General features: G+C 39.9%; 1 protein-coding gene across 1 annotated transcript; it reads right to left on the bottom strand.

Moving 5' to 3' along the window:
• LOC142380612 (uncharacterized) lies at window positions 1–23,488 on the bottom strand. Its single transcript, XM_075466524.1, has 11 exons — window positions 23,316–23,488; window positions 21,407–21,633; window positions 20,312–21,324; window positions 18,147–18,293; window positions 15,241–15,321; window positions 14,080–14,184; window positions 13,608–13,757; window positions 12,989–13,156; window positions 10,259–10,399; window positions 9,915–10,106; window positions 1–105 (listed from the first exon to the last, which is right to left on the bottom strand). The coding sequence occupies exons 2-11, from the start codon at window positions 21,576–21,578 to the stop codon at window positions 1–3; spliced, it is 2,274 nt and encodes a 757-aa protein (XP_075322639.1). The 5' UTR covers window positions 21,579–21,633; window positions 23,316–23,488.
• Between the last annotated feature and the right edge of the window lie 1,729 nt (window positions 23,489–25,217).

The following is a 25,217-nucleotide window of genomic DNA, read 5'->3' as shown; positions in this document are numbered from 1 at the left end:
TCACAGTGTGTGTTTGACGCCCATCGCCGGCTCACGTTTGTTCTGCAGGTTCTGCTGCAGCTCTCGGAGCAGATGGTCCCGCTCCTCAGAGTCCTGCAGGATTTGCTACAGTGAAGAAAAATAAACACATAAATAAAGACAAAAATAAACACACAACTTCATTGGCTTTGAGTGCACGGAGTGTTCGGTGTTGAGTCTGTCAACAGGGGGTCATTCAGTAGACATCCGTTTGTTTTCCTTCCTTTAAGTGCATTAAAAATTCATTTGCTGTCATATATAGTTTATAGGGCCGGGCGAGTTAATTTGTTAATTATTTAACGCCGATACATATTTTAGCGCGCATTAGCGCAGGTTTTATTATTTATTTTATTATTGTAAAAGTCTGTTGCTCACAGGCTTTTATTTTGTAAAAGTCTGTTGCTCACAGGCTTTTATTTTGTAAAAGTCTGTTGCTGTGGAACCGGAAAAGAAAGTAATCGGCGGATCCACCAAACATGGAGAAGGGTACGGAACTTTTACTCGGCCATTTTCATTTTAAAGTTCTTCCAGACGGCGGAGTCGACAGAACCAAAGTCATCTGTAAACACTGCCAAGTTGAATTGTCTTCTCAGCGTAGTAGTTCCAGTCTAAAATATCACTTAACGGCAAAACACACAACTGATAGCAGCAAGTCATTCAAGGAAACAGACAGTGGAGCGAGGCTTCTACATAAAAACTACAGAAAGATGCTGATGTTAAAAGTGTGTTTGCACAACAAATGTTATGGCACTTTCATTCATATGGCAGCACATTTAAAATAAAGCTAAATGCTAAAGGCTATACCAGGGTATCTGCACATTTTTTATCAACAAATTTAATGACTTTTAAGACCTTTTTAAGACCTCTAAGAATAAAAATTAAGACCATTACCACGGCAAAAATATATATAAAAACTACACTCTAGGCTGTTCGGTGTTGAAAAAAAGTCCAGTGTGAAATGTGTGCTTCAGTGTGTCAACATGATCGCATAAGATTTGAACGCACAAGGGAACACCACACACTACAGGACAATCGTGCCCGATTGTCACACCTCTGCGAAGGAGTGTGTTTTCGCTGCCATTTGTCTGTCTGTTTGTCTGAGGCTCTGAGCAAAATAAATCCATAATTGAACCTAATTTTCGAGTTATGTCTACTGTGCCTTTACAACTAGCAAAACGATTTTACTACCCAAGTTAACTTAAACCAGAACTTTGGACAACTCACGTGAAGCACAGACTTTGGACAGTGACTTTCCAGCATAAACCACACGACAAAATTTAATTTCCTTCGGGATTAATAAAGTATCTCCAATCTATTGAAATAAATAAAAAAAACGAGCACAGACCGCTCATACAGTCAATGGCACGTACCCATAGAAAAAATACACACTCACCCACACATCACACAACCTGACTATCAACTGCTAAAAACCATGATCAGTAACCTACACAAACCCAGACACATAATGGCTCGGCGGCCAGCAATCGGATAAACCAACTAGAAAGAGCTGTTCCTGCGAAACAGCTGTGAGAATGCATGAGCTGAATTACCTTGTTGAAAAAATCTTAAGAAGCTAAAAGATTTGAACATTTTAAAATTTGAATGGTGTCTCTAGCTGAAAGTATGCTGAAGAAGTTAAGATTTGAAAGGATTTGGAGGATTTGAAAGGATTTGAAGATAAACTTAAGCTAGAAACAGTTGAAATGGCTGAAAGTATGCTTAAAAGTTATATAAAAAAAATTTTTTTTTAATTTGATCTGAAATGTTGGGGATTGAACCCAGGACACCTGCACGATAGGGCATTAGTGTTACCATTAGGCCACTTCAATTTGTTAAACTGATGGTGCATATAACCTACTTAAAGACTACACAGACAGACACAGAGCGAAGCTGCTGCAGCCGCGGGACAAATCTGAGGAGCAGACTGACTTCAAATACATCTTGTGAGAAAAGTTGAGTAGCTAGAAAAATAATTTTAACACCATTAGAAGCAGAAGGCTTAGAGGAAGTTAGCAAAGTAGTTTTACATCTGTGGAGTCAACTATATTTAAATCGAAGCAGTTTGAACACACACAACATATGGAGAGATGAGACATACACAGAGGTCCTGCGCCGGGCGAAAGCTGAAGCGCAAGTCTCCATACTATGACATCCTGTGAAAAAAGTTGAGCAGCTAGAAAAATAATTTTAACACCATTAGAAGCAGAAGGCTTAGAGGAAGTTAGCAAAGTAGTTTTACATCTGTAAAGTGAACTATATTTAAATCGAAGCAGTTTGAAACACTTGAAGCTGATTCAAAAATGGCAGATTTCGTCAGAATTTGAGATTTGGTTCAAGCTTAAAGGCTCATAGTTCAGAATCTGTCCATGTGAGCTCTTTAGGAGTTACATTGGCTGAAAGAGGACAAGTTTTCCTACATTTTAAGGTATAATTTGTTTCTCTCAGTTAAACTGTATGAAAGTTATAGTAATTTGTTTGAAAAGTTGAAACTTATCAGCACTGCTGAATGTCTCACTCAAAAATTCAAGAAGGAACTTAATTTTCATATTTTTTAAACTGTCATATTTCAAAATTGGCCGAATATTTTTAAAAGATTAAACATTTTGTAATAGCTGAATGTCTTATGAACATTTTAAAATTTGAATGGTGTCTCTAGCTGAAAGTATGCTGAACTGGTTAAGATTTGAAAGGATTTGAAAGGATTTGAAGGATTTGAAAGGATTTGAAGATAAACTGAATTTTCATATTTTTTAAACTGTCATATTTCAAAATTGGCCAAATATTTTTAAAAGCTGACACATTTGGTAATAGCTGAATGTCTTATGAACATCTTAAAATTTGAATGGTGTCTCTAGCTGAAAGTATGCTGAACTAGTTACGATTTGAAAGGATTTGAAGGATTTGAAAGGATTTGAAGATTTACCATTACTTTTAATGGGGAAAAAAGTTTAACAAAAAGCTTAATATCTTAAAAAGTTGAAAAGTTAGAAACACCAAAAAATAATTGCAGGAAAGAGCTGAAAGAGCTGAACATTTTGATACCAAATTTGTTGAAATAGCTGAAAGTATGCTGAAGTAATTGAATGCCGCAAAACGGCGGAATAATAATAATACGGAACTAGAAAGAGCTGTTCCTGCGAAACAGCTGTGAGAATGCATGAGCTGAATTACCTTGCTAAAAACAATCTTAAGAAGCTAAAAGATTTGAACATTTTAAAATTTGAATGGTGTCTTTAGCTGAAAGTATGCTGAACTGGTTAAGATTTGAAAGGATTTGAAGGATTTGAAAGGATTTGAAGATAAACTGAATTTTCATATTTTTTAAACTGTCATATTACAAAATTGGCCAAATATTTTTAAAAGCTGAAACATTTAATAATAGCTGAATGTCTTATGTACATTTTAAAATTTGAATGGTGTCTTTAGCTGAAAGTATGCTGAACTGGTTAAGATTTGAAAGGATTTGAAAGGATTTGAAGGATTTGAAGATAAACTTAATTTTCATATTTTTTAAACTGTCATATTTCAAAATTGGCCGAATATTTTTAAAAGCTGACACATTTGGTGATAGCTGAATGTCTTATGAACATTTTAAAATTTGAATGGTGTCTCTAGCTGAAAGTATGCTGAACTGGTTAAGATTTGAAAGGATTTGAAAGGATTTGAAGGATTTGAAGGATTTGAAAGGATTTGAAGATAAACTTAAGCTAGAAACAGTTGAAATGGCTGAAAGTATGCTTAAATAGTATATATATATTAAAAAAAAAATTTAAATTAGATCTGACATGCTGGGGATTGAACCTGGGCCGCCCGCACCAAAGGGCGTTAGTGTTACAATTAGGCCACTTTGTTCTGTTAAACCGGAAGTGCATATAACCTATTTAAAGACTACACAGACAGACACAGAGCACAGCTGCTGCAGCCGCGGGACAAATCTGAGGCGCAGACTGTCTTCAAATACATCTTGTGAGAAAAGTTGAGCAGCTAGAAAAATAATTTTAACACCATTAGAAGCAGAAGGCTTAGAGGAAGTTAGCAAAGTAGTTTTACATCTGTGGAGTCAACTATATTTAAATCGAAGCAGTTTGAAACACTTGAAGCTGATTCAAAAATGGCAGATTTCGTCAGAATTTGAGATTTGGTTCAAGCTTAAAGGCTCATAGTTCAAAATCTGTCCATGTGAGCTCTTTAGGAGTTACATTGGCTGAAAGAGGACAAGTTTTCCTACATTTTAAGGTATAATTTGTTTCTCTCAGTTAAACTGTATGAAAGTTATAGTAATTTGTTTGAAAAGTTGAAACTTATCAGCACTGCTGAATGTCTCACTCAAAAATCCAAGAAGGAACTTAATTTTCATATTTTTTAAACTGTCATATTTCAAAATTGGCCGAATATTTTTAAAAGATGAAACATTTTGTAATAGCTGAATGTCTTATGAACATTTTAAAATTTGAATGGTGTCTCTAGCTGAAAGTATGCTGAACTAGTTACGATTTGAAAGGATTTGAAGGATTTGAAAGGATTTGAAGATTTACCATTACTTTTAATGGGGAAAAAAGTTTAACAAAAAGCTTAATATCTTAAAAAGTTGAAAAGTTAGAAACACCAAAAAATAATTGCAGGAAAGAGCTGAAAGAGCTGAACATTTTGATACCAAATTTGTTGAAATAGCTGAAAGTATGCTGAAGTAATTGAATGCCGCAAAACGGCGGAATAATAATAATACGGAACTAGAAAGAGCTGTTCCTGCGAAACAGCTGTGAGAATGCATGAGCTGAATTACCTTGCTAAAAACAATCTTAAGAAGCTAAAAGATTTGAACATTTTAAAATTTGAATGGTGTCTTTAGCTGAAAGTATGCTGAACTGGTTAAGATTTGAAAGGATTTGAAGGATTTGAAAGGATTTGAAGATAAACTGAATTTTCATATTTTTTAAACTGTCATATTACAAAATTGGCCAAATATTTTTAAAAGCTGAAACATTTAATAATAGCTGAATGTCTTATGTACATTTTAAAATTTGAATGGTGTCTTTAGCTGAAAGTATGCTGAACTGGTTAAGATTTGAAAGGATTTGAAAGGATTTGAAGGATTTGAAGATAAACTTAATTTTCATATTTTTTAAACTGTCATATTTCAAAATTGGCCGAATATTTTTAAAAGCTGACACATTTGGTGATAGCTGAATGTCTTATGAACATTTTAAAATTTGAATGGTGTCTCTAGCTGAAAGTATGCTGAACTGGTTAAGATTTAAAAGGATTTGAAAGGATTGGAAGATTTACCATTACTTTTAATGGGGAAAAACGTTGAACAAAAAGCTTAATATCTTAAAAAGTTGAAAAGTTAGAAACACCAAAAATAATAGCAGGAAAGAGCTGAAAGAGCTGAACATTTTGATACCAAATTTGTTGAAATAGCTGAAAGTATGCTGGAGTAGTTGAATGCCGAAAAACGGCGTAAGAATAATAACTAGAAAGAGCTGTTCCTGCGAAACAGCTGTGAGAATGCAAGAGCTAAACCATGCTAAAAAATCTTAAGAAGCTAAAAAAAGCTAAAACAGCTGAAGAAGCTAAAGCTAAAGGAGCTGAAGAAGCTAAAGCTAAAGGAGCTGAAGAAGCTAAAGCTGAAGGAGCTAAAGAAGCTAACAGCTGAAGGAGCTAAAGCTAAAACAGCTGAAGAAGCTAACAGCTGAAGAAGCTAAAGCTAAAGGAGCTGAAGAAGCTAAAAGCTAAGGGAGCTAAAGAAGCTAAAACAGCTGAAGAAGCTAACAGCTGAAGGAGCTAAAGCTAAAACAGCTGAAGAAGCTAACAGCTGAAGAAGCTAAAGCTGAAGGAGCTGAATAAGCTAATAGCTGAAGGAGCTAAAGAGTTAGAGTTAGAAGTTAGCTAAAAAAGCTAAAAAAAGGCTAAACAGCTAAAGAATCTAAAAGAAGCTAAAAGCTGAAAGAGCTATGGAAGCTAAAAAAGGCTGAGAAGAAACACGAGTTTGAAGTTGAAATGACATTTAAAAGACGAAAGTGTAATGATTTCAAGCTAGAAACAGTATGCTTAAATAGTTACAAATTTTTTTTAATTTTGAGCTGACATGCTGGGGATTGAACCCGGGCCGCCCGTCTCTGCGAGACCCAAAATTCTTAAGACAGGTCTGCTGTAGACAGCCATGTCATTTGTATCAACGTCCAGGTTTAAAAAAACAGGTCTTTTAGCATTTTAAAATGCTTTTTGGGGCTTTTTAAGTGCTTTTCAATCGATTTTCCCATTGAATTTTGGGTCTCTGCGAGACCCAAAATTCTTAAGAGAGGTCTGATGGAGACAGTTATGTCATTTTTTTATGAAGGTCCTGGTTAAAAAACAGTTTTAATGCCATTTTAAATAAGCTTAAGTGCTTGATGTTAAGTGCTGTTGCCTTAAAGAGGCGAACTGTCCCTTTAAATAAGCGTTCTGTAGCTTTAAAAAGGCGAACTGGCCCTTTAAAGCAGCAAACTGTCCCTTAAAAGAAGCGAACTGGGCCTTTAAAGCGGCGAACTGTGCCTTTAAAGAAGCGTTCTGTACCTTTAAAAAGGCGAACTGGCCCTTTAAATTAGCGTTCTGTAGCTTTAAAAAGGCGAACTGGCCCTTAAAAGAGGCGAACTGGGCCTTTAAAGCAGCGAACTGTGCCTTTAAAGAAGCGTTCTGTACCTTTAAAAAGGCGAACTGGCTCTTTAAATTAGCGTTCTGTAGCTTTAAAAAGGCGAACTGGCCCTTTAAAGCAGCAAACTGTCCCTTAAAAGAGGCGAACTGGGCCTTTAAAGCGGCAAACTGTACCTTTAAAAAGGCGAACTGTGCCTTTAAAGAAGCATTCTGTACCTTTAAAAAGGCGAACTGGGCCTTTAAAGAAGCGTTCTGTACCTTTAAATAGGCGAACTGGCCCTTTAATGCATTTACTTGGATACTTGGATAAGATATGGAAGCCCCAAAATGGCTCCTGACGGGCTCCATCTCGGTCTATTCTTCCTAAGCATTCTGTCTCAGCCCTGAGCAGGCTGTTAAGCTTGTTGCTAGGAGACCGCTCGTTAACATTTGCATAGACTTTTAACTGACACCTGCTGCAAATGACACAGACTTTGACTTGCTTAAAATGGAGCGATTTTGATTTCCGGGTACTTTCTCGAACAAACGGTCACAGCTCGAAAAGTAAAGCTCGAATCCGTATCATTTTTGTACCGTGAGCGCCACAAGGGACGGCCGAATCCAGCGGTGTGATTTTCATTCAGCTAACCCCTCGGGCTCCTTTTAAATGGCAATTTTAAAATCACATTTAAACACTGATTTTAGGATTTTAGCCATTTATAATGGGATTGAGGGATGGAACTTTGCGCTCAAAGGCAATTTGTGATAAATATGGGTAGCAGAGGTCAATGAGTGTGACATTGTGTGAAAGAGGACAAGTTTTCCTACATTTTAAGGTATAATTTGTTTCTCTCAGTTAAACTGTATGAAAGTTATAGTAATTTGTTTGAAAAGTTGAAACTTATCAGCACTGCTGAATGTCTCACTCTAAAATCCAAGAAGGAACTTAATTTTCATATTTTTTAAACTGTCATATTTCAAAATTGGCTGAATATTTTTAAAAGATGAGACATTTTGTAATAGCTGAATGTCTTATGAACATTTTAAAATTTGAATGGTGTCTCTAGCTGATAGTATGCTGAACTAGTTACGATTTGAAAAGATTTGAAGGTTTTGAAGGATTTGAAAGGATTTCAAGATAAGGATTTGAAGAACTTAATTTTCATATTTTTTAAACTGTCATATTTCAAAATTGGCCGAATATCTTTAAAAGATGAGACATTTTGTAATAGCTGAATGTCTTATGAACATTTTAAAATTTGAATGGTGTCTCTAGCTGAAAGTATGCTGAACTAGTTAAGATTTGAAGGATTTGAAAGGATTTGAAGATTTACCATTACTTTTAATGGGGAAAAAAGTTGAACAAAAAGCTTAATATCTTAAAAAGTTGAAAAGTTAGAAACACCAAAAAAACATTCCCATCAAGAGCTGAAAGAGCTGAACATTTTGATACCAAATTTGTTGAAATAGCTGAAAGTATGCTCAAGTAGTTGAATGCCGAAAATCGGCGGAATAATAATAAAGGGAACTTAATAGTGAGAATGCTTAATGCATTCTCACAATAAAGAGAAACAGGAATGTAATAGTGAGAATGCTTAATGCATTCTCACAATTAAGTGAATCAATCCTGTGAAAGAATGAAAACAAGTGAATGAAACCTGCACTCACCCATTATGAAGTTAACTCTGCCAGCCCCATAATCTTGCCCCTGCTCAGCCAACTCCTTGACGTCGGGTATGGTTGGTAACGTTACCACAGCCATTATAACGAACAGCCTTGCCACTCTCTATTAAGCCCCATTGTACTGGCTTTTTGGCTGCAGTTCCACCAGAATTCCACTGGGGGCGTCGGTGGAGACCAGAATTAATGGGGCCCAATGGAGCTAGATGCTACAAATGGTCAGTTTCACATAAGTCTCCTCAAGAGCGCTCAGATTTGAATGTAGTTTCTGAGAGCTCAACATGGGTTTCAAGTCAAAAATCTACTGAACGAGTACATATATCCCTTTGATTTCTTACAGGTTGGCTTCTTGTTGTCCACAACGCGCTAGCATTGTGCTAATGACAGCTGGTCGACCAGCTATGTATGACGTCATATACACTTCAAATCCTTTTTTTAAGCAAATGAGTGGCTCTAAAAATCTAAAACTCAGCCATGGGTATTTTCTAAACACCCTCTTTCGAAAACAACATTCGAATTACTAGAGAAAAAATTATATCTTGAGATAAGGGCACGATAGGGCGTATAGCTCCATAGGACTCCATTCATTCTGGTCTCCAAAATTGAGCGCCCCACGTGGAAAGAGGGTGGAACTGCAACCAAAATCGCATCGTTGGAAACCGGAAATGCACCGTGAGTGGCGTATCTGTCCTATTATAGAATCTGTGACGTTACTGCGGCTAGCATTAGCAACTAGGCTGCTAGGCTGGCTAAATCGGTAAGCATTAGGCTACTGAAAAAAGCTAGTCTTTTTAGCTACGTTATATTATCATCTTTCTTCTCGGCTATAAGTTAACCTTTGTTGAGGAAAGGGAACGCCCCCGCGTGTAGTTGGTGAACGCAGCCAGATGACGTGAGTCAGGTTACTAACCTGACGCGCTAGCTGTCAAATCACCGGAAGTTTTCACCGGAAGTACTGGCGCACACACAGACAGTCTCTCCAGACATATCTTTCTTTCATTCCGCCCAGATGAAATTTAATGCCACTCTTCGAAAATCGGCGAAATTTAAGACATTTTAAGACCTTAAAAAACTTATTTTTTATATAAGACTTTTTAATACTTTTTAAGGATCCGCGGAGACCCTGTATACACTACTTTTGGATTCATTTTTGGATTCTGCGTACAAATGCGATTAATCGTGATTAATCAGGGAAATCATGTGATTAATTAGATTAAACATTTTAATCGTTGCCCAGCCCTGGTAGTTTATCAACTGATAGTACAAGATAAATTCTTTTACATGGATTCTCTGGAAGGTCATAATAACGGGACACAATGTTGTGCACCCATTCTTCTTTTCTTTTATCGACCCATTTATGTACTTCTTTTTACTGTCTTTACTGATATGGATACTGATTGGTTGTAACTGAGTCGTTGTGTGTTGCTTGAGTTTTGTGTTTGTTTTTGTTGAAAAAGGAAAATCAATAAACACATTTAAAAAAAAAAAGAAAAACACATTTCATAGAAACTATTTGATCATTTCTACAGTCGATAGCAGGAAACTACGACGGGTAAACGTGTCTGAAGCTTCCTGCTCTGCTCCCACAGCTTTGAGCACCTTACCTCTATGAGTTTGTCTCTCTTCTGCAGGCTGTCCTTCAGCTTCCTCTCCTCCCGCTCGCCGTCCTCTCGGCCGTTTCGCCGGCCTCTGTCAGCCTCCTTCTTCTCCTTCTCCGTCCTCCTCAGCTCCTGCTGAGCGTCTCTGAGCTGAGCCTTCAGAGAGGACACCGTCTGACTGTGACTCTCCTGCTGAACCTGGTGGGGAAAAAGAAACCCCCAGAGGTCAGAGGCGGCAGTAAAATGCTTCAGCCCCGCACCTGGAAGCAGGTGGAGTAATCGTCCTGTTCAGGTCTGCAGCTTTTTGTTTATCAGGTTTCCGTCAGACGGGTAAAACTTTGATTTCTCACCTGCACCGTGTCCTGGTACTCCTGCAGGGCTGCGGTGAGTTTGGTGACCTCCTGACACAAGGTGGCGCTGTGCTCCACTCGGTCTTTCAACGACGCTGCCGTCTCAGCCGACTGCCGACCAATCGCAGAGCCGGAGAGAGCCTGGGGGAAAATGACACGTTTGCGGTCACCAAAGTCAATGTTTACCGACAGACAGACACAGAGCGAAGCTGCTGCAGCCACGGGACAAATCTGAGGCGCAGACTGACTTCAAATACATCTTGTGAGAAGGAGCGTGTTTTCGCTGCCATTTGTCTGTCTGTTTGTCTGAGGCTCTGAGCAAAATAAATCCATAATTGAACCTAATTTTCGAGTTATGTCTACTGTGCCTTTACAACTAGCAAAACGATTTTACTACCCAAGTTAACTTAAACCAGAACTTTGGACAACTCACGTGAAGCACAGACTTTGGACAGTGACTTTCCAGCATAAACCACACGACAAAATTTAATTTCCTTCGGGATTAATAAAGTATCTCCAATCTATTTAAATAAATAAAAAACGAGCACAGACCGCTCATACAGTCAATGGCACGTACCCATAGAAAAAATACACACTCACCCACACATAACACAACCTGACTATCAACTGCTAACAACCATGATCAGTAACCTACACAAACCCAGACACATAATGGCTCGGCGGCCAGCAATCGGATAAACCAACTAGAAAGAGCTGTTCCTGCGAAACAGCTGTGAGAATGCATGAGCTGAATTACCTTGTTGAAAAAATCTTAAGAAGCTAAAAGATTTGAACATTTTAAAATTTGAATGGTGTCTCTAGCTGAAAGTATGCTGAAGAAGTTAAGATTTGAAAGGATTTGAAGGATTTGAAAGGATTTGAAGATGAACTTAAGCTAGAAACAGTTGAAATGGCTGAAAGTATGCTTAAAAGTTATATAAAAAATTTTTTTTTTTAATTTGATCTGACATGTTGGGGATTGAACCCAGGACACCTGCACGATAGGGCATTAGTGTTACCATTAGGCCACTTCGTTCTTTTAAACTGGTGGTGCATATAACCTACTTAAAGACTACACAGACAGACACAGAGCGAAGCTGCTGCAGCCGCGGGACAAATCTGAGGAGCAGATTGACTTCAAATACATCTTGTGAGAAAAGTTGAGCAGCTAGAAAAATAATTTTAACACCATTAGAAGCAGAAGGCTTAGAGGAAGTTAGCAAAGTAGTTTTACATCTGTGGAGTCAACTATATTTAAATCGAAGCAGTTTGAACACACACAACATATGGAGAGATGAGACACACACAGAGGTCCTGCGCCGGGCGAAAGCTGAAGCGCAAGTCTCCATACTATGACATCCTGTGAAAAAAGTTGAGCAGCTAGAAAAATAATTTTAACACCATTAGAAGCAGAAGGCTTAGAGGAAGTTAGCAAAGTAGTTTTACATCTGTGGAGTGAACTATATTTAAATTGAAGCAGTTTGAAAACACTTGAAGCTGGTTTTGAGGACTCAAAAATGGCAGATTTCGTCAGAATTTGAGATTTGGTTCAAGCTTAAAGGCTCATAGTTCGAAATCTGTCCATGTGAGCTCTTTAGTTACATTGGCTGAAAGAGGACAAGTTTTCCTACATTTTAAGGTATAATTTGTTTCTCTCAGTTAAACTGTATGAAAGTTATAGTAATTTGTTTGAAAAGTTGAAACTTATCAGCACTGCTGAATGTCTCACTCTAAAATCCAAGAAGGAACTTAATTTTCATATTTTTTAAACTGTCATATTTCAAAAGTGGCCGAATATTTTTAAAAGATGAAACATTTTGTAATAGCTGAATGTCTTATGAACATTTTAAAATTTGAATGGTGTCTCTAGCTGAAAGTATGCTGAACTAGTTACGATTTGAAAGGATTTGAAGGTTTTGAAGGATTTGAAAGGATTTGAAGATAAGGATTTGAAGAACTTAATTTTCATATTTTTTAAACTGTCATATTTCAAAATTGGCCAAATATTTTAAAAAGATGAAACATTTTGTAATAGCTGAATGTCTTATGAACATTTTAAAATTTGAATGGTGTCTCTAGCTGAAAGTATGCTGAAGCAGTTAAGATTTGAAAGGATTTGAAGATTTACCATTACTTTTAATGGGGAAAAAAGTTGAACAAAAAGCTTAATATCTTAAAAGGTTTAAAAGTTTGAAATACCAAAAATAATAGCAGTAATGTGCTTAAAGAGCTGAACATTTTGATACCAAATTTGTTGAAATAGCTTAAAGTATGCTGAAGTAATTGAAGTACAAAAATCGGCGGAAGAATAATACGGAATAATAATAATAAAGGGAAACAGGAACTTAATAGTGAGAATGCTTAATGCATTCTCACAATAATGTGGAGTCATCATGGATCATCATCACGGTGAAAGACCAAAGAAGCCATCAGGTGCCCAGTTTAGAAAGAGAAGAAGAGAAGAAGAGGAGAAACGGGCAGAAGATAAAGGGATGCAGCTTTCTATCAGTGACCTGAGGGACGTAGGCTATAGGCTATCTGTTAGCCTCTTGCTAACATGTCGCTGTAGGCTATAGGCTATCTGTTAACCTCTTGCTAACATGTTGCTATTAGCCACGACTGTGTTAGATTTTTAGTTTTCTGAAAGAATTATCCTCTAAAACATTTCTCCGATGTGGCCAAAAAAAAAAAAAGAAGAAGATGTTAGCCCGACAGTGGGACCTGTATTACCTCCACATCTGTCTGACACACATCCAGCTGCTGTTGGAGGTCCTGGATCAGAGCCTCCTTCTCCTGCAGCAGAGCAGCGAAGGCCCCATCCCGCTGTCTCCACAGCCCTCGCTCTTTCTCCACCTCCGTCAGCAGGTGCTCCTTCTCCTCCAGAGCCGCTCGCATGTCCTGTGAAGAGAACAAAATAAAGATATATTCAGTCTAACAGGCACAGGTATTGAGCAGGTTTTTTTTTTTGTTTGTTTTTTAAAATCTTTTTATTGAGAAAACGAAACAAGAGTAGTGACAATGACTTATCGGGAAGGTTACATAAGATTTATCTTTTCTTTTTAAAAACACACAGAACACCACCCACTTCGACTGGACCAAAATAAGAATAAGAATAAGAAGGTTTTAGTAACAGGGAACTATAAATAGATACACTTGAATAAAATTAAAACACAAATAAATTAATAGGATTTCAATGAGGGATAGCATGACTACAGAGCTCAAGACTCTAAAGACTACTGACATCTTCTAGCTTAGTCTATCAGTGTGTTGGAAGTTCTTAAAGATTACTAAAGTATGATGGTATTGAGCAGTTTTATCCCCGTTTTTTCTCTCTTGTATCTGCTCTTACATTGATGATGTCCTGGTTGCACAGCAGCACCATGTTCAGCATGTCCAGGTCCTTCTCTCGGTCCCGCCCGGCCTTCCTCAGCGCCTCCATCTCCCTCTCCATGCTCTCCTCCTTCTCCGTCATTTCAGCCCTCAGAGCCTCCTGTGCAGCCTGTACATTAGAGACCCACTCGTGACTACGTTTGGATTTTAATATGTATACAAAGCTGAAAGAATGCACTGATGAAAACAAAATAAACACACTTTATTCATTTCTAAATGAGGCTGTTTTCACAAAGTGAAAGAAAATCTGAACTAGCTAAAGAAAAACACCCCATCACAAGACCTTCGGCCCTCAGGGAGAGTTCACTAAATCCATGCACTCATGCTGATAACGGCCACGCTTCAGTGAGTCGGTAACGAGTGCCTGCAGAAGCTGACCAGGCACTGCTGTAATGTCAATAAGCAGGATCACAGGCAGAGTCAGCTCCAACCTTGCTGTCGCAGAGAATTTGCTTCAGATTGTCAGACAGCTGGTTGGCCAGCCCGGCCCCTGCTCCCTCCTCCACGCACAGTTTTCGGATCAGATCCACGCACTCCTGAAAGACAGGAAATATCCGTCTGCAAACACACTCCAAGGACAGCCTCGTAAACAGCATTCAACTCGCGTGTCTTTATCTAAAATAACTGGGGTTTGGGTCCCTGGGCATTTCTGGGAAGCTTCAAAGTTTACGTTTGAGTAAGAATCGGTACAGAGGGTCAGAATAACCAGAGCAGGAGAAAGTCTGTTGCTGTCTGCTGCGGAACCGGAAAAGAAAGTAATCGGCGGATCCACCAAACATGGAGAAGGGTACGGAACTTTTACTCGGCCATTTTCATGTTAAAGTTCTTCCAGACGGCGGAGTCGACAGAACCAAAGTCATCTGTAAACACTGCCAAGTTGAATTGTCTTCTCAGCGTAGTAGTTCCAGTCTAAAATATCACTTAAAGGCAAAACACACAACTGATAGCAGCAAGTCATTCAAGGAAACAGACAGTGGAGCGAGGCTTCTACATAAAAACTACAGAAAGATGCTGATGTTAAAAGTGTGTTTGCACAACAAATGTTATGGCACTTTCATTCATATGGCAGCACATTTAAAATAAAGCTAAATGCTAAAAGCTATACACTACTTTTGGATTCATTTTTGGATTTTGCGTACAAATGCGATTAATCGTGATTAATCAGGGAAATCATGTGATTAATTAGATTAAACATTTTAATCGTTGCCCAGCCCTAGTTTCGATTTATATTTATGAGCTTCACAGACTGCAGCTACAGAGTCACGGTCACCCAATCATGCTTTGTTTGAGGTGCGAAAGTCCTTCTAACAGGATAGTTTTGCTTTTTTTTTTTAATGCCGTTTGGATACAATGAGTCCAACAGTCAAACAGGAGTCTGCTGTAAATCATTAACATAGCAGGAACAAGTGAAGGCAGCCACGCTCAAAGCGTATTCAGTCACAGGGCGAGCGCAGCGTCGGTGCTGCCAGTGTAAGGTCGGGCAGCGACTTCAAAGACAAACAACATTCCAGCGAACTTTGAGCTTTCAGCCTTGAGCCTATAGGCCTCTGCAGCAGCAGATGATCCTCTGCTGAGAGTCCCGCTTCACCCACCTGGATCAGCCGCTCCCGGCTGTGCAGCGAGACGCCGAGGCTCTGCAGCAGGGAGCCACTGCCCTCCTCCTCCTGGGCCAGCTGCAGGAAAGACCAGAAAAACATGGTTTCATTCAGCACATAAAGTAGTGCTGAGCAGCACATAAGCCTCATCACTAAATATTAAGGATTTCAGGGGCTACACTGACTATTTCTATAAGTTCCACACACACAGTTATTATTTAGGGACCCTGGATGCCACATTGTGACGGTCTACAAATTGGATTAAACTTCATTCCAAATGGGGGATTTTCTCTGTAACTGCTGGAATATTTCAACATAAAAAGTATGAGCCATTTAATGACCAAGTTTTATTCTTCTTTGTTAACTGTAACATAATTGAAACCAGGACTCGATCCGGATGTCTATGAACGGGTGAGAAAACGTCTGCAATGAGACATTTGCTGAGATGTTTCAGGCTGAATATGAAGCAGCAGTAACAGCTCTGAGTTGTGCCTCTCATGCTGCCAACAGCTCCAACAAACACCCAATAATGTAAAAACTAGGGCTGGGCGAGTTAACTAGTTATTATCGCGTTAACTCGTTAATTATTTAATGCTGCTCAATATTTTATCGCGCATTAACGCAGGTTTTATTAAAATTTATTTATTTAAATTTATTTTATTTTTTTATTTTTCCCATTAATTTTTTTGGGGGGCTTTTGTGCCTTTAATGGAAAGTTCAGAGAGACAGGAAGCAGGGGGCCGAGAGAGGGGGAACGACACGCAGCACAGGGGCGTCCAATGCTGGACTCGAACCGGGGCCAGCTGCAGCGAGGACTGTAGCCTCTGTACATGGGGCGCCTGCTCAACCCACTACGCCACGGACCAGCCCTGTTTTATTATTTATTTTATTTTGTAAAAGTCTGTTGCTCACAGGCTTTTATTTTGTAAAAGTCTGTTGCTGTCTGCTGTGGAACAGGAAAAGAAAGTAATCGGCGGATCCACCAAACGTGGAGAAGGGTACGGAACTTTTACTCGGCCATTTTCATTTTAAAGTTCTTCCAGACGGCGGAGTCGACAGAACCAAAGTCATCTGTAAACTCTGCCAAGTTGAATTGTCTTCTCAGCGTAGTAGTTCCAGTCTAAAATATCACTTAAAGGCAAAACACACAACTGATAGCAGCAAGTCATTCAAGGAAACAGACAGTGGAGCGAGGCTTCTACATAAAAACTACAGAAAGATGCTGATGTTAAAAGTGTGTTTGCACAACAAATGTTATGGCACTTTCATTCATATGGCAGCACATTTAAAATAAAGCTAAATGCTAAAAGCTATACACTACTTTTGGATTCATTTCTGGATTCTGCGTACAAATGTGATTAATCGTGATTAATCAGGGAAATCATGTGATTAATTAGATTAAAACATTTTAATCGTTGCCCAGCCCTAGAAAAAACACCTGCGAGTGTGACAAATGTCAGTTCAAATTCAGTTACTGCACGTTTAAACCTGCCGCTACTCCCAAATATTTCCCATCAGTTCATCTCTGCTCGTCGTGTGACCTCAGCAGCGCTTGTTCTGACGAATCAGGTCAGGCGTCTCCTACAAACCTGCTGAGAGGCCCGTTAATGAGCTCCAGCAGAAAAACCACCGAGCCTGGAGCGAACTCCGCCGGTCGGGGGAGATTCCTGCTGTGTAAATCTTTATCGGAACCTGTATACGTGTAAATGCAGACACACCCTCTGCAGAAGCACTTTGAATCTCACTCCCTTTCTTTCATAATGCTATATTTGTGCTCAGCCAACAGTCACACTTTAGTGCTTTATGGAGCTTCTTGGACATGTGACAGAGGAGCTGCCATGCTGCACTGCCTCAAACCTGTTTTTCCTGTTGAATAGAAGCCTTTGGGGCAATCAGCTCTCGTGATATAAATATGTGAGAAAGGCTCTTTCATCAGAAATTTGGGTCATAAAACTCTTAATTGCATCTCTGGTTATATGTAGTGGATGGACAATCATTATTTGCTTTTAAGCGTATTAGTGTAACTGTGTGTTGCTCACATTAATGTTTCCCTGTTTTTAAAAACAAATATGTGGGAAAAGTTTGGCTAGATTTACCTCCACTCACCACAGCAGTTCAACATCTTGGGATTAGAGTTGGGCGGGAATATGGCCAGTTTAGCGTTAGCTGCATGCTAACAACAGAATTTTTTCCAAAGACTACTGACTTTTGGAGCCTTCTTTCCAAGCCCTGCTGGATTTCACCACAGAGACCAGGTATTTAACAAAGTATCAGGGACGAACACTACCCACCGAAGGATTCTTGGTTAATGGACTACTACCATGATCTTATTTACACTTTTCTGTGTCAGTAATTTTGTATTTATTTCCCACAAAAGCTCTAACAATCTGTTCATTCAAGTTGTACCTCAGGAACTGTCTGTAAGCACAAAATGCAAACTCCTCACTGGCTGAGCAGGTTAGACGCTGACTAAGAAAGTGGCGAATCCCAGAAATAAAATGTTTGTTTCACTGCAGTTCCAGCACAACCCTGTGGGAAGGTGCCACATTGCTGACTGCAGCTGGGATATGGTTCCTTCTTTTTACTCTAGCTTCATTGCTCTGTGCACAGCAGCTCAGACCTTCAGTACACAGACAGTTTACCAACTTGCCAAATCAACCCACGACTCTTAATCCCTTAGTTCTCTGAAGAACTGGGGCTAAAAGTACCCAGAACTTTTGGTTAAAAAGCAGCTGCAGCTCCATGATTCAGTCATGTCTTGTCTGACTAAATCATAAATAATAAAGTATGCAAACAGTAATATAAAAGATAAATACCTTCCTACTCTGATTATCTTGTCACAGCTTATCACGCTTCGACCTTAACACAAAACGAATGTGTGAGAGGACAAACTGAAGACTTACAGAGGCCCAGTCTTCTGATCCATTGACTTCAGCTGCTTTGCTGCCTCCTCGTTTCAGTTCGGCCTCCAGGGTCCTGATGCGGGATGCAGCTTGGTCCAGTTGGGCCCGCAGGTGCTTGATGGCGTTGTGAACCCTACCAGCGGAGTTCTGAAATTACATGATTTCATATTAAGATTCATCATAGATTCGACAAATTTAGCTCAAATCTTGCTGGACTACCAAGATCAGAATCCACCACAGTACTGAAACCACCCTCATCAAAATCACCAATGACCTCCTGGTTGCTGCAGATAATGGTCTTATCACCATCCTCATCCTCCTAGACCTGTCTGCAGCCTTTGATACTGTCTCCCACACTATCCTCCTCACCCGTCTCTCTAAACTCATTGGCCTCACTGGCACAGCACTCTCTTGGTTCCAATCTTACCTCTCAAGCAGGAAACAATACATCACGCTGAAAGGTTCCAACTCCATCACTGCAGCAGTTAACCATGGCGTCCCCCAGGGGTCTGTCCTGGGTCCCCTTCTTTTCACCATTTACGTGCTCCCCCGAGGACAAATTATCCGAAACCATGGACTCAGTTTTCACTGCTATGCTGATGACACTCAGATGTACATCAGCACAAACCCCTCCTCTCAGCTCCCACCCACGCAACTCAACAACTGCCTGCAGCAAATCAAAGCTTGGTTGACCTCTAACCTTCTCAAACTCAACAGCAGCAAAACGGAGCTCATGGTGGTGGCCCCGGCCCCCCTGCTGAAGAAGGTTGCTGATCTGGCCCTGGTCATAGATGGCTGTTCCATCTCTCCATCACCAGAGGTACGGAACCTGGGTGTCATCCTGGACTCCACTCTCTCATTTCGGTCCCGCATCAAGAGCATCACTAAATCTGCCTTTTTTCACCTCAGAAACATCTCAAGACTCCGGCCCTCATTATCTGACTCAGTAACAGAGACCCTCATCCACTCATTTATCTCCTCCCGCCTGGACTACTGCAACGGTGTCCTGTCTGGGCAGCCCAGTAAGGCCCTTGACAGGTTGCAGTATGTCCAAAACTCAGCTGCCAGGGTGCTAACACCAAGCCCTGGCAGCACATCACCCCCATCCTAAAGCAACTTCACTGGCTCCCAGTCAAAGCACGCATCACCTATAAAATCCTTCTCTTGACCTACAAATTTCTCCATTCACTTGCACCTAAGTACATCTCTGATCTCCTCCACCCCTACTCCCAGTCGCGGCTTCTGCGCTCCTCAGACAAGGACCTACTTTCCGTTCCTCGTACCAGACTGAAAACATATGGAGATAGGGCCCTCTGTTCAGTTGCCCCTACCCTATGGAACAATCTGCCACTTCACATCCGTTCCGCCCCCTCTCTACTACAGTTCAAAAAGAATCTAAAAACACATCTCTCCTCCATGTCCTACTCTTCTTAAACCCACCCCTCCGGCCCTACCCTTCCCCCTTTTTCTTTTGTTAAAGCGACCTTGGGTACCTTGAAAGGCGCTATATAAGTCCAAGTTATTATTATTATTATTATTATTAAGATGACCTCAGATCTTTACAGCAATTGCTAACATTTACAGTCACACATTCAGCTGCTCCTGCTCAGGGTCCTTTCATATCCAGCTGACGTTTATCTGCATGCTCACTAGGGGTGGGCGGAAAAAAAAAATAAATAAATAAATAAAAAAATCGATTCATGTACATATCGCGATTTTTTATTGGATGATTTTAAAAATCGATTTTTCTCCCCCGAATCGATTTTATTACGTCATATCCGTGTCCAGAAAAACTTAATTCATTGCATTAAGTTATGTTAAAACTAGCCCACATTTGTGCTGTGTGGACATTTCAATTTTGTAACTGTAAACTTTAAAAAAATGCTGTACGTGTTAAGTACCTCTTTTTGTCTCAGTTGAAATAAATATCAGCTGCTGGACTGACTGACACAGACTGATGTGCGTTGTTTATGGGAACGACATTCATTCTAGAAGTGTAAGATTCAACTTGTTTGTTTTTTAAGGAGGAAGAAAATTGCAATTACTGATTATATCGAATCGCAATACTTGTAGAATCGCAATTATCAAGAATCGTGATACAATCGAATCGTGACCAAAGCACATCGTCCCATCCCTAATGCTCACACAGGAATGAAAGCTCTCACCTCTCGATGAAGTGGCATGAACTCGTCCCTCAGCTCTGTTAGGACATCTCCATCCTCTTCATCCATCTCATCCCTTCCGTTTTCTCCACCCCCAAAGTTCAGCATCCTGCTCACCATCGGTGATGCCACCCCTCCTACGCTTACCAAGTACCTCCCATCCTTCCTGCTGAGAATGGGGATCCGACTCCCGCAGGGAGAACCGACAGGCTTCCCTTCGATGCTTCTCAGCTCCTTCAGTACGAAGTTGACCGACTGCTCACCCGGTGAGTCAAACAAGTCATTGCCATCGAGCGAGTCCAAGGATTGAATGGACTCGGTGCGGGAAGACGCCCGTAAGGAGAGAACGGACCCCGCAAGTGAAGCCGGGCTGGAGCTGATGGATGGCGCCTTGGAGAGGGAGAGGGGCATGCTCTGGGACTTGTTCCGTGAAAGCTCGAATGGGGAGAAGGGACGAAAAGGTAAGTGACGAGGAACCCCGCAGACGGACTCGTAATTGGAGTCGGACACCCGTAAAGAATCGCAGCCTTCGCATCCTTTTTCCTTCCGGCATCTTTTACCCGTTCTTATAAAATACGGACAAGCGTCCCATTTCTCGGACCAGCATTCGTACTCTGAGAGCGCCATGTTCTCCCTGAGCATCTCCTTGTAGCCCTCCTTCTCCACCTCGCCATCTTCCTCGCCGACGCTGCCCCCGCTCTGGAAGTCCTGCGGGTGTCTCTGGCGGTAGTTTTGGCGCACCCATTGCCTGATCTTGTCCCTCTCCTGCGTCAGCTTCTGAAGCCGCTCGGTTGAAAGCACCCTCACCCTGGCAATCACCGTGTCGAACTTGAACACCCGCTCGAGGACGGATACGCATTTACCGCACACAAATTCCGCCTGCCCACCGCCCCGGGGTACAGACTGTCCCAATATGTGCGTCAACACTCCCAGGATGTCCACACCTTTGGATGAGGAGCTAAGGGACAACTGGGACTTGGAGAGAGACACCGAGGACCCCAGAGATGATGTGCTGCCTACAAACAGAAACAAAAGGTTTATTTCAAACTCCTCACCGTGAACACGGTCTACACTTGATTGCCTATTCTCCAGACTCACCCCAGGGGCTGCTCTGCGAGGACCTGGACAGGCTTCCACCTCTCAGGGACTCTGTTGGGGTCTGAGGCTGACCGCTCCTCTTGTTTTGACCCCCAAACAGCCATCGCCGTTGGTTTCCCTGGAGATCGCCCCCACATATTCGGCACAGGGCATTTTTACCTTTGGAGGACATGGTGGAAAAAGGGCTGACGCTCGCTTTACTGGTGTCCAACCGATGCAGGGAAATCCTGTTGATTGAAGCAGAATTACAGACTGAAAAATGATCAATTCGGAAACATTAATCTGAAACAAACTCTACCAATCTGATTCATTCAAACCTACCAAGCCTTTATTCAACATTTTGAGCAGAGCAGAACAGACTGAAGACATCAAAACTACGACAACACATCTGGATTTGTACACTTAGAGAGAAAGATTCCTTAAGGCAGTCACTACATGTCAAGATAAAGTCAACAGTTAGTAAATGGGGTAACAGTTGGTAACCTGGTGGAACTTCTCCCGTCTTAATGACAGCATCAGTCTGGCTGAGTTGGGATGTTAGTGGCTTAAAGCAAGTGATCCTATATCGCTACTATGCTAATCCATAACATAGCAAGATGTGTCAAGCTTTAGGTTAAGGAAACAGCTTCACTTGTTAAAGGGATAGTTCGCCTCTTTTGACATGAAGCTGTATGACATCCCATATCCCAAGGGAGAGAAAATAGGGCCAAGCGATTGTGAGGTAAGAGCAGGGGGTAAGAAAATGTTCATAAATGATGTTGCTGATATGGGATGTCATACAGCTTCATGTCAAAAGAGGCGAACTGTCCCTTTAAAGCTGCTCAGAACTGAACAAACTCTGGTTCTGCCTCAGATTCTGGGTTTATATGTACTGCACTCATTTCCTGAAAACCAAAAAAAAGGAATGAGGGCAGGCTAAAATCCTCTTAGGGGAGATGAATCTTACACAGCTTCCTAAACAGCATTTAACTGTTAAAATGATCCATGCTCTGAGGATCTGCATCACACAGAGAAGCTTTCAGACCTGCAGCTGTCCTGCAGGGACCTCTCATTAAAAAGCAGCTCTGACTTGATGCTGGAGGCTTATGGAAGTTTTTCTGTGCCATCAGAGTTTGAATACGAATTTCTGAATATTTTTCCACTGATTTTTGTTTTTAGATGTTGAATTTTTTTTCCACTGAATTTTTTTTAGATGTTGAATTTTTTTGCACTGATTTTTTTTTTTTTTTTTTTTTTTTTTTTTAAATGTCGAATTTTTTTGCACTTAATTTTTTTTTTAGAAATGATTTTTTTTTTTTTTTTTTACACAGTTGTTTTTTCTAATTCAAAGTCTGATTTTTGGCGCTGTAAAAATTCAATATTAGAAATTCGTATTCAAACTCTGATGGCACAGAAAAACTTCCAGAGGCTCAAACACTTCTCAGTCTTTCCACACTCACACGGGGAGCTTTGGGTGAGCCCTCCCGTGTCAGCAGCCCGGCTTCCCGGGGCTCCGACTCACTGATTTCTCGGTCTTTTTCTGGTGGTGTTTTAACCGGCCAGCTGCTGGATGTTCACGGTAGTTCCCCCGGGACACGTCGACCTTGAGCCACGCTGTCAGTGATTTCACTGCCCCATGAATGAAAGCTTTCCAACATTTCCGCGTACCGCTCACAGAAAGCTGCGGGCCCCAAACCGACAGCCATTCAAAGCCTTTTAAATCAACACAGGCGTGCCACGCGTTTCTGGGAGCTGAGCCCTTCCCCGTCCGGTGGAAACCGGCTGAACTTTAGTCTGTCTGCTTCTATTTTAACCGGCTGACGGCAGCCTGTTGCAGCGGAGCCGCGGCGGCCGCAAACCGGCCTCAGCTCAGCAGCTGGACTTCAATCACAGACGCAGTCAGAGATTTTATTACAGCGCGTGAACTTACGTTTTGGAGTCCTCCGGGCTTCACGCGCTCACCGCTTCACAGTCCGGGCTCGGGACCTTCATAATGAGACGTAAAGGAGCCGAAGTGGCGATGATTGAGAAATCAGAGGTTCTGCTCCACCGAGACCTGAGCTCGAGCTGTGACACACCGGAGCTGAGCGCGAGCGGTGGGTGTCACCTTACCGACGTCATCAGTCCTACCTGTCGGGAGCAGCCCAGCTGTGGTATGGAAGTTTTTCTGTGCCATCAGTTTGAATGCGAATTTCTAATATTGAATTTTTTTACAGCATCAAAATCAGACTTTGAATTTGAAAAACTAACAGGAAAAAAAAAATCTATTTCTAAAAACCAACTGTGTAAAAAAAAAAAAAGATTTCTAATAACACAAATCAGTGTAAAAAAATTCAACATCTAAAAACAAAAATCAGTGTAAAAAAATTAACATAAAAAAAAAATCAGTGTAAAAAAATCAATTTCTAAAAACAAAAATCAGTGTAAAAAAAATTCAACATCTAAAAAAAGGGTAAAAAAAAATTAACATCTAAAAACAAAAATCAGTGTAAAAAAATTCAAAATTCTTAAAAAAAAATCAGTGTAAAAATAATCAATTTCTAAAGAACAAAAATCAGTGCAAAATAATTCAACATCTAAAATAAGGGTGAAAAAAAATTAACATCTAAAAACAAAAATCAGTGTAAAAAAATTCAAAATTCTTAAAAAAAAATCAGTGTAAAAATAATCAATTTCTAAAGAACAAAAATCAGTGCAAAATAATTCAACATCTAAAAAAAGGGTAAAAAAAATCAACATCTAAAAACAAAAATCAGTGTAAAAATAAATCAATTTCTAAAAACAAAAATCAATGTAAAAATAAATCAATATCTAAAAAAATTCTGTTGGTTTTTCAAATTTAAAGTCTGATTTTGATGCAGTAAAAATTCAATATTAGAAATTCGTATTCAAACTCTGATTGCACAAAAAAACTTCACGCGCCGTTTGGTTTCATTGATCTGTAGTTTTAGGGTCACATTTCCGGGGGAGTTCTGGTGTCGGGGGCACATCTGCAGTTATTAAATTATTTGCAAATGAATGAACACATAAAATGCTAATCTCATGCAGGAATAGACTGAATTATTTACAGAAATATGTTCTTTATTTAGATGTTTATGAAAGGTTTGTATTTATATGTTTACAGAAACATTGAATTCTTTATTGACCAGTTTTATCTTTATTGATTCTTTATTGATCAGATTGAACTTAAAATAATGAGATGTTGGCTTTTTCTGCGACCAATGTCACATTCCAGATAACAAAGCAGCTGTTCCACATCAGCCTATCGAGGCATAACTTTTTCCTTTGGTGCAAAGAAAAACGAGAAAGGTTTGGCGTGAAAGGATTTTCAGAAGTTTCTAATTTAATAACCTTACAGATAAATATTACAGTCGAGCTAAAACACGATGAAATATCTCTTAAATTTTCCTTCTTCTTGTGACGATGTAACTAGCAACAACTTAGAAGAAAAACATTTACTTAAAAAGTCTGGATAAGTCTCAAAAAGACTCTTTTTCAATGTTCTATGCCGCCTCTCGCCCGATAAGAGGGTATAAAATGGATGGATGGATTAATCCATGTTCACTGTGTGTATGCTGTGAAGAGATTTATTTTAACAAGTTTATTTCTTTGTTGAAAATGAACATGAAGACTTATTGCAAGTTGTGAAATGGAATATTTAATGTGATTTAATGTGATAAATCAAAATAAATAAATCATATAAATGTAAACACACACAGTTCAGATTATTGTGACAAAAAATTACTGAACTCAACCTATTTTTATTAATATGACACATGCAAAAACAACAGGTACTGTCACATAAATACAAAATATAACAGGAACATGGAGC

This window comes from Odontesthes bonariensis, chromosome 5 (assembly GCF_027942865.1).
Source record: "Odontesthes bonariensis isolate fOdoBon6 chromosome 5, fOdoBon6.hap1, whole genome shotgun sequence".
NCBI lineage: Eukaryota > Metazoa > Chordata > Actinopteri > Atheriniformes > Atherinopsidae > Odontesthes > Odontesthes bonariensis.
This window is presented reverse-complemented; position numbering and strand designations above follow the sequence as displayed.

Excerpts from the sequence above, each read along its gene's own strand:
- LOC142380612 (XM_075466524.1), bottom strand. The coding sequence starts at position 21,578 with ATGTCCTCCAAAGGTAAAAATGCCCTGTGCCGAATATGTGGGGGCGAT. Across the intron at positions 18,294-20,311 it reads TCATGCCACTTCATCGAGAG|AACTCCGCTGGTAGGGTTCA; the intron begins GTGAGAGCTTTC and ends ATGTAATTTCAG. Across the intron at positions 13,157-13,607 it reads GCAACCAGGACATCATCAAT|GACATGCGAGCGGCTCTGGA; the intron begins GTAAGAGCAGAT and ends TTCTCTTCACAG.